Consider the following 12869-nt stretch of genomic DNA (forward strand, 5'->3'; position numbering starts at 1 on the left):
AGATGTGGCTTTTAAAATGCTGATTGTGCTTTGCAGTGCCATATTTTAATTTGGCCCTGAAGCTGAATGTTTGAGCACCGGCACAGTCAGAGAAAGTGTGCAACATATGACCACCCTTATGACCGCTGCTACCACCACAAATTGTATGCATGCAGTAGAATAAGGAGCTTTAAAGAAAGTGGCCATCGAATGGAGTTCATTCCTTTTCCTTCCCATGCTCATCCATCTTTCATACCCATACCAAATCGACCTTCACACCTTCCACTTTCCAGCTACCACCCACTTTACTTATGCAGTGCTTCACCTCTTTTTTCTAGCCATTTCACACCCCTTACACCTTCCCTTCGTCTACACTTCACTTTCCTCTCCTTCCTCCTCATTCCTTCTCTCCCTCTCTCTCTCTCTCTCTCTCTCTCTCTCTCTCTCTCTCTCTCTCTCTCTCCCTCTTCCCGTGTCACTCGATTTCCTTTGTCCACTCGTCCTTCATTCCTTGCTGCTATTCATCCCGTCCTCCATCCTCGTGCTCTCCGGGGGTCTGTGGCAGTGATAATGAAGCGCGTAGTTAACAGATATTAACTCATTGGCAGTGGATTCATTAGACAGAGCCAAGGCTTATGGTGATTATTTACCCATGGAGGAGGGACCACAGGATCAGTACCATGCTCTGTGTCAGCAGCCACAGGCTTCTTTGAAGTCACACTGTCTCTGTTCCCTTGCAACACTCTCACACTGTCTGAGCACCGCTCCTTCCACATTTCTCCCTCCTGCAGCTCTCCTCTTTCCCTGTCATTAGACACCCACAATACATATCTGCTTTCTCTCCCTCTCCTTCTCTTTCTCTATCTCTCTTCACCGCCCCCATTCACCCAATGGTAATTATGGAAAAATCTGTAATAGTGCTCAGAGGAGCTGATAATACCTTTAGCTTAATTAAAGACATTTATGGGATGTAAAGACATGTAGCCCAGGGGTTGCTGTGCACCCACACTAACCCAAACTCTTTATTTCTCGCTTTTTCATCTCCCTCAATCCCTCGCTTTCTGCTATTCTTATCATTTTCTCTGTTTCACACACACATTGTGATACATGCTCGTTCCTTTTGTCAAACTGAACGTCAGGGCCAGAAGTTCTGTAACTAATTGCCCAGAAGTTCAGCTCCAAAGTGTTGTAAAACATTGCCTATGTTATGGTGCAAGGCTTGTGTGGGGTTATGGTAATACCAGTGTATGTAGTTTATCAGCCTCAAACACACACATATGATGGCAATGATGACAGTCTTTTCCTGTAGATTGTCCCAGTGTTGGTCGTGCCACATCCTGTTGGGCTGAAAGATGCACAGCAAGCTTGTTAACATGTCAGTCAGGGACACCAGTCATATTGCAGGAAAGTGCACAATACTTGGTGTTCTGGAGCGTACTTAGAAAGGTCACATTGTTGGAGCGACAGCTGGTGCAGTGACAGATTTTGTTTTTTTCTTTTCTTTTAATGTGTGATGGAGTCTGGTTTTCTCAACTTTCTTCTTGTTTCTGCCTTTGCGATACCTTCCTCCCAGTTTGGCATCACAGGTATGAAATCCTTTCTCTGATTTTTTAGAAACATATTTTTACTTCACTTGGCACTGATCTTGCAGGGAAGGGAGTCTACATTTCCCAGCTAATGTATCTTTAAGAGTGCAAACATGAATGAAGCTGTTTCCTTGAAGGTAAATGATGAGTCATGCATAAACAGAGTTCCTCCATATCCCAGGTGGTCAGTTTGAGAAGTCTAACTATATTACATCAAGTTAAGGAGAAGTCAAGGACAACTTGGGATTTTTGTTCTTCTCTTGTGTCTTCTGGTACAATGTATTGGCTTTAATCCCACCCAGACCATCTATAAAAGACACATTTTTTCAAGCCTGTCCTAAAGCAACATTCACATGCTCATATATAGATTGAAAGAGTTTTCCTTTGTTGTAATTCTTCCTCCTGTCCATACTGACAGCAAAGAGATCCCTTTCCTAAGTGTCAACATTGTATGTAAGACAAAATCCACTGTTTTTTTTCTGTGTAAAAATGCATTTTAAATGCATTGCAGCTAATATGATTCTTTAGTGGTCTGTGATCGATAAATCACGTGGGTTATCTTCCAAAGTTACAGTCTTTTTAGTACAAGATTCTTTCTTTTTGTTGCTGTCCAGCCACCACAGCTCAGCAAATAATTGCTGTCCAGGGAAACAGAAAGAGGGGACTTTGGCACTAAAAAGAGTGTAACTTTGGAAGGTACCCATTAGAGTTGACTGACTCCAACTGCTGAAGCCTCCTATTAGCTTCAGCAAAACTCAAGATGTCATTTTTACATGGAAAGTGGAATGTGGATTTTGTCCCCCATCACTTACATTGAAATTGCTTGAAGAAGGGATCTCTTTGCGGCCAGTATGGACAGAAGGAACAATTACAGGACCAAACTTTTTCAATGTGCATGTGGGCATGTGAGTATTGTTTTAAGACAAACTTGAAAATATGTGAACCTATTACATTTTAAAACAGATAAAAGACATTCCTAAAGACTTGTCTGAATAATTCACCTGTTATAATGCTTAACATTTTGTCCTCTCTCCCTCAGACTTGGACGATGTTGTGGTGGCTAGAGAGGGCATGCCTACCACCTTGCTCTGTACTGACACAACAGTGAGGGGTGCCGTGTCCATTAACTGGATGGTGATGTCACTTGGTGCGGATGAATGGAAACTGGTTCTCTCAGCAAGCGAAAGGAAAGAGTTCTCTGGTGGTGCCTCGAAGGCATCCATGCGAATGACTGACCCTAACTTTCAAGACACAGGGGTTTTCTCTCTGTTCTTTCTTCCCAAAATGGAGGACAGCGGTCTCTACTCATGCCGGATAAAGCAACAAGAGAGGAGACTGAAGCAGAGGATTATCCTCTTAGCTATCCTTACAGGTAGAAAAATCAACAGGTTATATGTGAGATTCATAGGAACGTCTCGACTCCATATATCACAGATATTCTGTTTTTCAGTTTGTAAAGCCCAACTATAGTGTAAATCAATATCTTTATATTGTCTACTTAAATATTTATACACTGTAGCTTATTGTATTTGATTTTAGTGATGTGTATATACTTTGCATCTTTGATATTTTTTCTTTTTACATTTTTTAAAAGCCTTTTGAAATACACTTTAATGATATGTTACATAACTAATAACTAATTGCTAAATTGATCCCACAAGAAATCACACTTGCCACACTTCATTTCAGAGGGAAACTCCACAACATTTCAGAGAGAAATATTGTACTTGTACTACATTCATCTGACAGCTAAAGTTACTAATTACTCTGCATTTTACATCGAAATCACATGATTAGTTCATGATAGATGTTGCATTTTTATAGATTAAACTAGAGCTGAAACGATAATTTGATTAATTTATCAGTCGATCAACATGTAACTATGTACTTTGTATAACCATATATACATATGTAACTATTTTGGCAATCGATTAATCTTTTAAGTCATTTTTTAAACAAACATTTGAATTGTTCTCTGAGTTCAGCTTCTGTGAGGATTTGATGTTTTTCTCAGTTTTATATCCTAGTAAACTGAATATCTTTGGGTTGTGGACTACTCGCTGAACAAAACAACACATTTGAAGACGTTACCTTGCGGTTTGGGATATTGTACCAAACATTTGTTTTATATTTTATAGACAAAAAAATCAATTAACCAAGAAAATAATTGGCAGATTTCTTGATAATAATGATAAGATGAAACTATCCATCAATATCACATTGTTTAAATGAGCTCCATCTCGACCAGATGCAACAATAAAACACTTTTTACGTGTTATTTCATATTTTAATAACACTCTTAAAGGGGCAGTGTGCGTAGTGAGTCCTTTTACCTTTGATACGTTAAGTATATTTTGCTGCGTGCTTCTCTGCTTTAAAAAAAAAGGTATTTTACTTGTGATGGAATATATTTACATTGTAGTATTGTCAAGTATGGTAAAACATTTCTTCCACCCCTGATTTCCTGTGTCCTCCCTCATCTCCAGTCACTGTTGTCCCCGCTGCACCCATTCCTCAGCACAGCACCCTGCAGCTGATGGCCAGTGTTAATCCTGACTTTGCCATCACCAAGATCACGTGGGTAGCACCTGACGGCAGTTCCATGAAGAGCGAGAAAAAGCCAAACACAGGCACAGTGACCAAACTGCCACAGGTCCAGACCAGTGACAACGGGGCCTATGTCTGTATGGTTCACCCGTCGGGTAACAGCAGCAGCACTCTTTTCACCTTCTACGTGAACGTGACTGTCGATGGTGAGACTGATTTGAGGGGGAGAAAAGCAAAAGCATTGAGGAATAGAATACATTTTTTGTTGCTTTTGTTGATGGTGGGCATCAGTGCCAGAAACTCCAGCAGCAGCATTATTTATTTAAGCATCCTGTAGCTACAGTTCTTCAAAGTATTTACTTTTACAGAGCAGTTTCAAGATTCAAAAGCCTACTGTTGATCTGCACTAAATACCAAATTCAGCCAGTCCTCCTGTGAATATTATATTTGCTACATTTATGTATTATTCATTATTTGCCCCCCCGTCTTGCTTCCCTTCTCTCCACAGCTGACAAAATGGCCTCATTCACCAACGTAACACATGGTGAGTGACTTTGTAAGACAAGCAGTCTGAAAGTCCTGTGTCAGCAGCTTGCTAATCAGGCAGAGCAGAATGCAACTGAAGAAGTAACTCTCAGCATATAAGAACGTAATCCCTATTGTTGTAGGAATTTTTCCCCCATCTCCATTTCCCTACTCTCTTACTATTCTGTTTACTCTCTCTGTCTTCACCTCACTCTTCATTCACCCTCTTTTTATTCTGAATTTACTGTCGATATGTCTGCTTGCACTGTTATGTCTTCGTATCTGTCTCTAGTCCGTCTTCCTCACTTGAATCTGTCTCGTCTATTTTACCATTCTGGTTTCTCTTGTCTCAGCTCTTCCCTCCTTACCTGCAGGCTCTATGATCTCCACCGCCACTCAGGTTCAGACATCCTTCACTCTGACCTGTCCTGTTGTCCAAGGGGACTATGTCCTGCTGCACTGGCAACCTCCAGACACCAGGAGGCGGACTAAGCTGTTGTACCAATACAATCGCTGGAGGGGTTCCATCTTGTTGACTGAGCAGAGCAAGAGACTCCAGCTCGCCGGCCCGCCCTACAACGCAGAGGCCGGGAGCTTCTCCTTTCTACTCACCCCTGAGTTAAAAGATGGCGGCCTCTACATCTGTGACGTGTTCGTCAATGACAATGCCTTCAGCCAGCGGACCATGCTCACCGTGTTGAAAGGTACAGATCAGGGTCAAGAGGAGGAGAAAGATGAGGAGGAGGTGGATTAGGAGGAATAAAACAAGGGGCTGGGATGGATTTATGAGACAAGTGGTGTCACTTTTATAATAACCTTGTGTACTTGTGTTATGTAACATGACATCTTGGGGATGCTGTTATGCAAAGCACCTGTGATGAAAGAGGTAAATAAACAGATGGATGACAAATTGAAGGAAAAACCAGCATAAAATGGTGTTGGGCCATCAGGAGCCCCCAGAACAGCTTTTATGCTCCTTGGCATAGATTCTTTTTAAGTCTTTTAAACTCAGATGGTGGGACTGATCTTAAATCATTTCTTAGGCGTTCAATTGGGTTGAGATCTGGTGCCTGCAACAGCCATAACATATGACTCACGGCATTATCATACTCACCAAATCATTGATTGACCCCTCATGAGCTGGTTGGAGGCATCTGCATTTGTTATGTTTCTCCACTTTTTTATTCAGTTTTTTCCTATAATTTGTTACTTGTCTGTAGTTTATCTAAAGGGATACTTTGACTTTTAGGGAAATATGCTTATTCGCATTCTTGCCAAGAGTTAGATGAGCAGACTGATACCACTCTCATGTTTGTGCTTTGAGTATGGAGCTGAAACCAGGAGGCCATTAGCTTGGCTTCCCATAAGGGTCGGGTTATGCCCAAACAGAATTAGTTTGTATGACGCGTTGTCTGGCCACGTCGAAAATCAAGTATTGATAGTTGTTCTGAACGGCCACACTGGAAGGTGGAGTGAAAAAATAGACTTGGCATAGAGAGAGGGAGGAATGATGTTTGAATATGGGGATCATTTTCAGACAGTCTCTTCTGGAAATTTTCATAGTGTTGAACTCGTGTTGTTGAAAAGTGACAGAAATAGTTGTGGCAAGAATTAAAAAAGACAGCGAATGAGAGAAACCCTGGCTCTTCTCTCACTTCCGCACAGCAGGCGAATCACGGCATGAAGTAAGTTTGGTTGTTGGATTGTCGGAAGCATATGTCGCTAATTAACAGGTCATGTCTTGTATGTTTAATTGGCACACAATTGGACATTTAACAATTTGCAGTTTTACAGGGAGTTACATCTAGTTAGACATTTTCACATTGGACAGAGCCAGGCTAGCTGTCTTTATGCTAAGCTAAGCTAATTGCCTTCTGGTTCCAGCTCCACACTTGACTGACTTGAGTGTGGTATCGATCCTCTCATCTAACTCTCGGAGGGGAAGAGAAAAGCGTATTGTATTAGGCGTAAATGTCAAATTACTCCTTTAATCTAAACAGTGTACAAGACAGTGGCAAAATAAGCAGCAGAGGGGGACACAGTCAATAGAGACACTGCCCTGTAGCCAAAGGACCCATGTTTCCAGAAGCATGCTGATGTGTCCTTAAGCAAGACACTGAATTCTTACTATCTCCCAGTGCATTGTTCTCACAGATCACACACTGTGGAATAAGCAAGAAGAGAATTTCCTACAGCCATTTAGTAAAATGTCACATTATTAAATTAATACATTTACTATATTGCTCATAAAAAGGAACATTTGCTCGATTCATATATTGAAAGAGAAAGAAATTGAGCAGAACACCTGTTGATTTTTATTAGTGAGCCTTGGGGAGTATTCACCCTTTGCAGAAACACGCAGAATACATTTGTACCCACGCACACAAAACCCAACACACACATACAATGCCCTGTCATGGCGGCCTTGGAAGGCTTTACTAATCACGGTCCCACTGGCATCCATCAAAGCTGCCCAGACATGACCAGCCAATCCGTCACTGTCACTGTCACTGTCACCGTGCTTCACATATCTGCATCCCTCATTCACACACACACACACACACACACACACACATCCACCCACGCACCAATCATGTGACGCATATATTTTTACCCCACCTCATTATAAGTATCATTATGTATGATTATACCTGCTGCCCTCCCACCAAGGCTGTAGGTGGCCCACACTGATCACACTAATCAAGTCTGAAATGTGTGTGTTTTTATGCGTGTGTGTGTGTGGGGGGGGGGGGGGGGGGGTCTGCAGAGCTTGATTACACCCAGATGGATTCTCATTTCAGTTTGATGAGACACTAAGCATCAGTCACAGTCAACCAATGCATTAGCAGCAAATCACTTTAATGAATATATATTATTTTGACCCCTCTCTGGATTGTTCTTTGTTTTTCATATCACTTTCCCTTTACCCCATTACTCTCTATCTGTCCTTGGCCTTTTCTATATTCACACACTACCCTTTAACTCACTTTTTCATCCCGTCTCTCTCCTTTCTCGTCCCTCCTGCCTGTCTTTTTCACTTACTCATCCTTCCTTCGATTTCTTTTTTTTGTTTCATCCCTCTTTAACATTTTCCCTCCCTTATCCTCACACTCTCCTCTCCCCTCCCCCTCACTGCTATGCATCACATCTACAGTTAGAACCAAACGTTTGTCCTCAAAGCTGGAGTTGGAGTGCTTGTACTCAGAGCGGTCCCAGGTCCAGAGTGCCAATTGGAAATACCAGAACAAGAGTCGCCAGCTGCGGTTGTTAAGCAACAGCCCTGGCAGCATCACCACCACTCTGCCCTTACCCATCACCTCTGACACAGCCGGGAACTACACCTGCACCCTACAGCTGAAAAATGGGCAGACCGTCTGGGCAACCCAAGCCATCACACTGCCCTATGAAGGTGGGAGAGACGGTTATGGTTATTAAGACTACTCTGTTTTCTGATTTTATTTTATTTTATTACTAGCATGGGAGTCCTGGCAGACTTCCTGTCAACTCAGTGGAGATAATGAACCATGAATGTGGATGATTCTCAGATATGTGCTCCATGAAGCGTTCTCTGGTGCATTCAAGCCAACCTCAGGTCAATTCATCTGCCAAAAAGCCCATGGTTTACTACGAGGAACAAACTCCTGACAGATACCATATGTTATGCTTTCTTAATGTAGTTAAAGAGGTCACAGGTCAGGACTTCTGTGTAACAAGAGAGATTTGCAGATAATATCCAGCAGAATAACTCAGTCCATTAATGTGCCCATTTTTCATATAAATCCACCATAGTTCTAATATTCTGCTCAGCTTCTTCTTCTATAAAATATAAAACAAAGGCTATTGTTTTTCTCATCACACTCACCCAGCTGATATGCGAATATAAGAAGACAGGACCTTAGGACATCTCTCCCCACAAAAACTAAATTATTCAGGCTTATTGTATTGGTGGCTGTGGGGGAGCACAGGGGGATGTGACAGTTGAATGGATCCCTTAGCAGAGATGAGCTCACTCTCCGAACCCAGATACATCACTTGGGCTGAGGGGCCCGGAGCTCATCATGATGCTCACTCATGGCACGGCTGCAAGAGTAATGGACATGGAGGAAAGAGAAAGTGGGTGATAAAGACAGGGAGAGGAAAAGAGGCAGCAAGATTTCGCCTGATTGGAGAGGTTGGATCAGGAAAAAATATACATAGTAGGTAACAAGTGTTGCATCTGTCCTGTGTGCCATGAGGAATTTAGACTGAGCAGAGTGAGAAGTTCAAAGTTTGAGTTTGAGTTTTGGATGACCTACATTTGCACTATTGAAAAGTGACAGGTTGCACAAACACTGCAATTGTGCAAGATAGCTCAAAAGTTCTTGGTTAATAATGAATAATATGACAGTAAGCAGTGACTGTTAAAGGTTTATAAATAGGTTAGCTCCAAGAACGAACTGAAATGACTTTTTAGTTCACTGGAAATAACCAATACAACAAGTTATATATATATCATTTCAGGATAACGTATTTGCTGTAAGCCATATCTAAAAGTATAGTGCCAGTTGAAGTAAAAAAAAAAAAAACACTGCATAATATAAAATCCTTTCACCGGTGGCACAGTTCAGAGAATGCAAAATTGAAGCAATCAGTGTGTTCTGCAGCACATAAAATACTTCAAATGTCAGGGATGTTCTGCAATCATTTACTATCCTGAGTTGCCCCATCATTTGCAAAGCATTGGAGCAGTTCTTTGGTCTGCCTCCTATCAGCCACCCTCCTCTACAATGGCACCGGTATAATTCACCTCCTACCTCATTTGAGATGAAATAGACGAGGTAGGGAGGAAGTGCCAATGGAGGAAAAGAAAAGGTGAGATAGAGGAAGATGAGAGACAGGTGCAGCGAGGGACAGACAGAAAGAAGAGATGTGGTAGTGCGAAACTGGGACCATTTATGCCTCACTTCACTGTACTCTATTACCATAAATCATGCGTTAAAGCTGGCATGGGGAATAGTGCAGGTCAGTCTTGGGGTCAGCACTCACCACAATATTCCATTAGCAACCTCTACACATACTCACCAATCAATTACACCTCACACAGCAAATAATGATTGATTATTTTGAAGCCGCTAAAAGCTGTGAAAACGGGGCTAAGGTGAAGCCCGAGGGCCAATCCTTTTATAAGCAGAATTTGTGGAAAGTTGATGAGAGTGGACTTAACTTTTGCCAGGTGTCTGTCCATCAGATAACCTCCGGTGCCACAGAAAGACACTGTATGAGTTATTTACAAATGATGATTCCATAAAAAGTCTGCTTTGTTTTGGTAGTTCTGTAGTAACTTTTTGTTTATTAGGCTTCTCTTTTGTAATCCAAAGATGCCTGACAGATCTGATTGCTTTGTGCTCCATGAACAATGAGCAGGCAGCGACAGAACACTTGTTCAGGTACACCAAATTACAGCAGTCTCTGTGGAAACAAGTAACTCCCTCCTGCTTCTCGTGTCACCCCGTGGCTGTGTTTGCAAGACTGATGTCATCCTCATTATGCAAACAAACCCGACAAGTTTGATCGCACGTGTGAGCTCTTCCCACAAAAATTTGACTGGTGCTACAGTGAGCAAATGTTGTGCTTATGTAATGTTTGTGGTAATCATGCCTACGCTTTCTATCCACCTGTTTTCCCATGCTGCATTGACAGGGTTTGGCTGAAGGACTGCTATTTACATTGTTTGTCAGTTTGCCTAGAGGCAGTTTGTTGCTAGGATCAGATGTCAAGAGTGGTGTGGGAGTGTTCACTGAAAAGCCTCTCCTGACTTTACTTATGCTACATACATATTTAGATAACGAGACAGGGAACAGATAGGATTTGCAAAAAGTGAGATCAAACTACTCCGTATGGAAGTGGCATTTGCTGATGTTTTGTGAAACGATCTGACAGCATCTGGTCTCTTTGATACTGGTGCTTTTCTTCTTCTTGTCCATGTTTCAAATTGAAAGCGTTTACTGTCCAGACTGAGGTTCTGTCAGATCGATGTCTACTCAGCTGTCGTACAGACTATTCACTCTGTCTGACAGAGCCTGGATTTCCTCGCCTTCTTCCACGGCGCCCATTGTCTGTGACTGACAGCAGCATGATGCAAATGCATGTAACATGTTGAGGAAAATCTTGACTGCAACATGTCTTTAAATCTATAGCTTGAAGTGTTCTTTGTAAAGAAAATGTTGCCCCCCGTTGACTTGAGCAAAAGAGCAAACTGGAGAACAAAACAATAATAACTTCTCTTCATGTCATTCAATCACATGCGCACTCTACAAGTTTTATATTATCACTGTTCTTGGAAACGTTCATGCTTTTTTTCTCTCTCACTTTTTTTTTCCTTTTGTAGAGAGTGTCAGTGTGACCACCCCCTCCCGGCTCCCTTCTCTCTCTGCTTTATTACTCCTGGTGCCCCTGGTTGCTGTGGTTGTCGGTGTGTTGCTATGGAGACAGAAACACATTTCTGATCGCAGTGAGTCTTCCGGCGTTTTCTTTTTTTTGACAGCTTTCCGTGTTCCGTCCATCCTCTGCCCCTGTCGGCTGCCACTGAGTGATGTGGGCCGTGACATCCTCTGGGGTTGTTGTAATGATTCTGCCCCCACCACCTCCCAACCCTGTGCATTTGGGCGTGTGTGTGTGTGTATGTGAGGCTCTATTGGTAACTCTCTCTCTGTATTCAGGTATTGAACAGTCTCTGTCTGTCCATTCGGGTGACGCAGAGAACATCTATGAGAATCCTGAGGATATCAGACAGGTGACGAATTCAGACATTTTCAATAACTAAATATCCTCTGATGAATTTACCTCCTCATTTTGCCCTCATCTTCCCCTCTCCCACTGCTCCTCTCTTGTATTTAGCACTTTCTATTTTGTTCCTCTAACCCTCCCCTCCCCTTTTCTGTCTTGTCTCTATTGTACACTTTTTATTTTTTGCTTTCCTCCTCTGTGTCTGCTTTTCTTCTGATTTCCACTATCCCTCCCTCTCTGTCACTTGTTTTTCATTAAACCTGTTTTCTCCATTCTCCTCCTTTCCCAACAGGCTCCTCCCCAGGGCTCAGTCTACATGGTGAGTTATTGTGTTGTCCCCTGCGCACACAGAGGCGTGGTGCATATGTTTGTGTGTGAGGAGTTGTAATACACACATCCACCAATGCATATAGACTCTCATTCCCGCTATTGCTCCTTCCCTAAGTTGTCAGCAGATATGTCTTCCCTCACACTTGCAGTCCTCTCCTCCAATCTGTCAGCCCGCTCTCAGATAAACCCATTGCCTATCAACTGTCACCCTTACATTAGTGGTATTAACAAATCAATCTAATACAGGGTGCAGAGGGACATAAATCTGGCCTCAGTAGCATGGATCTCGCTCTTTATCAACCTCGTTACTGTCCCACTCTTTCCCTGCCTCCCTCCCCCTTTTCTTCTTTATGCCAGGATTTGAAGCCAAGAGGAGAGGATGATGTCTATAAGGAACTGGAGCGGTAAGCAAAAAGCCTTGCATCACCTGTGTGAGCTTTTGTATATTGAACTGTATGTGTGTGTGTTTATGTCTGTGTGTGTGTTTCCACTGTCACTCATCTGCCCCTCACATTCTTCTCACACTCACCAATCACGCTGGCCTGAACATCACTCTGACACAGTGGCATAATATCACGCCATGCGCTGACAGGCAGCGCTCCTTCGCCGGTGTGTTGTTGTTGCGTGGGCTGTCTGTGTTTGTGTTTAAGGAAGAATAAAAGAGACTAGGGGACTGGAGATTTTTGTGCGAGTTTGTCTTTGTGCTCTGTTTTCAGATACGAACAGTGTCAGAGCTGATCACCTACCCACATCTCATCATCATCCAGCTGTCATATCCGCTCAGTTCCCAGCTGCCGCAGAAGGCCTTTATAAACAAAAGTAACAACTGAATGTCAGAGTTGGGATATGAAGAAAAACAATCAATGCTTCAGGGAAATGCAACTCAATTGTTTGAATGGTTTTGCATTCTAAGCTATTGCTCTTTATTATTGATTTACTTTGACTGCATATAGAGGGGAAGGGGAAAGATTTTCACATAAGATTCTAAACCTTGTCCCAAATGTGTGGAAGTGAATATGTTATATTGTATTTTTCATTGCTTTCCTTGACACTGTTTTAGTTATTTTTAAGTATGTGGTATTCTACCAAGTGTCTTTTACTTCTATGGATATCTTTATTTAAGTATAGATATTTATA

General features: G+C 42.3%; 1 protein-coding gene across 1 annotated transcript; it reads left to right on the forward strand.

The window, feature by feature from the left end:
• The first annotated feature begins 1492 nt into the window (after positions 1 to 1492).
• Positions 1493 to 12822, forward strand: g6fl (g6f-like). Its single transcript, XM_070912536.1, has 11 exons — positions 1493 to 1565; positions 2605 to 2937; positions 4052 to 4318; positions 4621 to 4656; positions 5012 to 5341; positions 7792 to 8046; positions 11005 to 11127; positions 11336 to 11409; positions 11695 to 11721; positions 12090 to 12136; positions 12449 to 12822. The coding sequence occupies exons 1-11, from the start codon at positions 1493 to 1495 to the stop codon at positions 12468 to 12470; spliced, it is 1587 nt and encodes a 528-aa protein (XP_070768637.1). The 3' UTR covers positions 12471 to 12822.
• The last annotated feature ends 47 nt before the right edge of the window (positions 12823 to 12869 follow it).

This window comes from Enoplosus armatus, chromosome 9 (assembly GCF_043641665.1).
Source record: "Enoplosus armatus isolate fEnoArm2 chromosome 9, fEnoArm2.hap1, whole genome shotgun sequence".
NCBI classification, from domain to species: domain Eukaryota; kingdom Metazoa; phylum Chordata; class Actinopteri; order Centrarchiformes; family Enoplosidae; genus Enoplosus; species Enoplosus armatus.

Bases quoted from the DNA above. Each gene is read 5' to 3' on its own strand.
- g6fl (XM_070912536.1), top strand. From the start codon at position 1,493: ATGGAGTCTGGTTTTCTCAACTTTCTTCTTGTTTCTGCCTTTGCGATA. The intron at 5,342-7,791 runs GTACAGATCAGG...TCACATCTACAG, and splicing joins CATGCTCACCGTGTTGAAAG to TTAGAACCAAACGTTTGTCC. The intron at 12,137-12,448 runs GTAAGCAAAAAG...CTCTGTTTTCAG, and splicing joins GTCTATAAGGAACTGGAGCG to ATACGAACAGTGTCAGAGCT.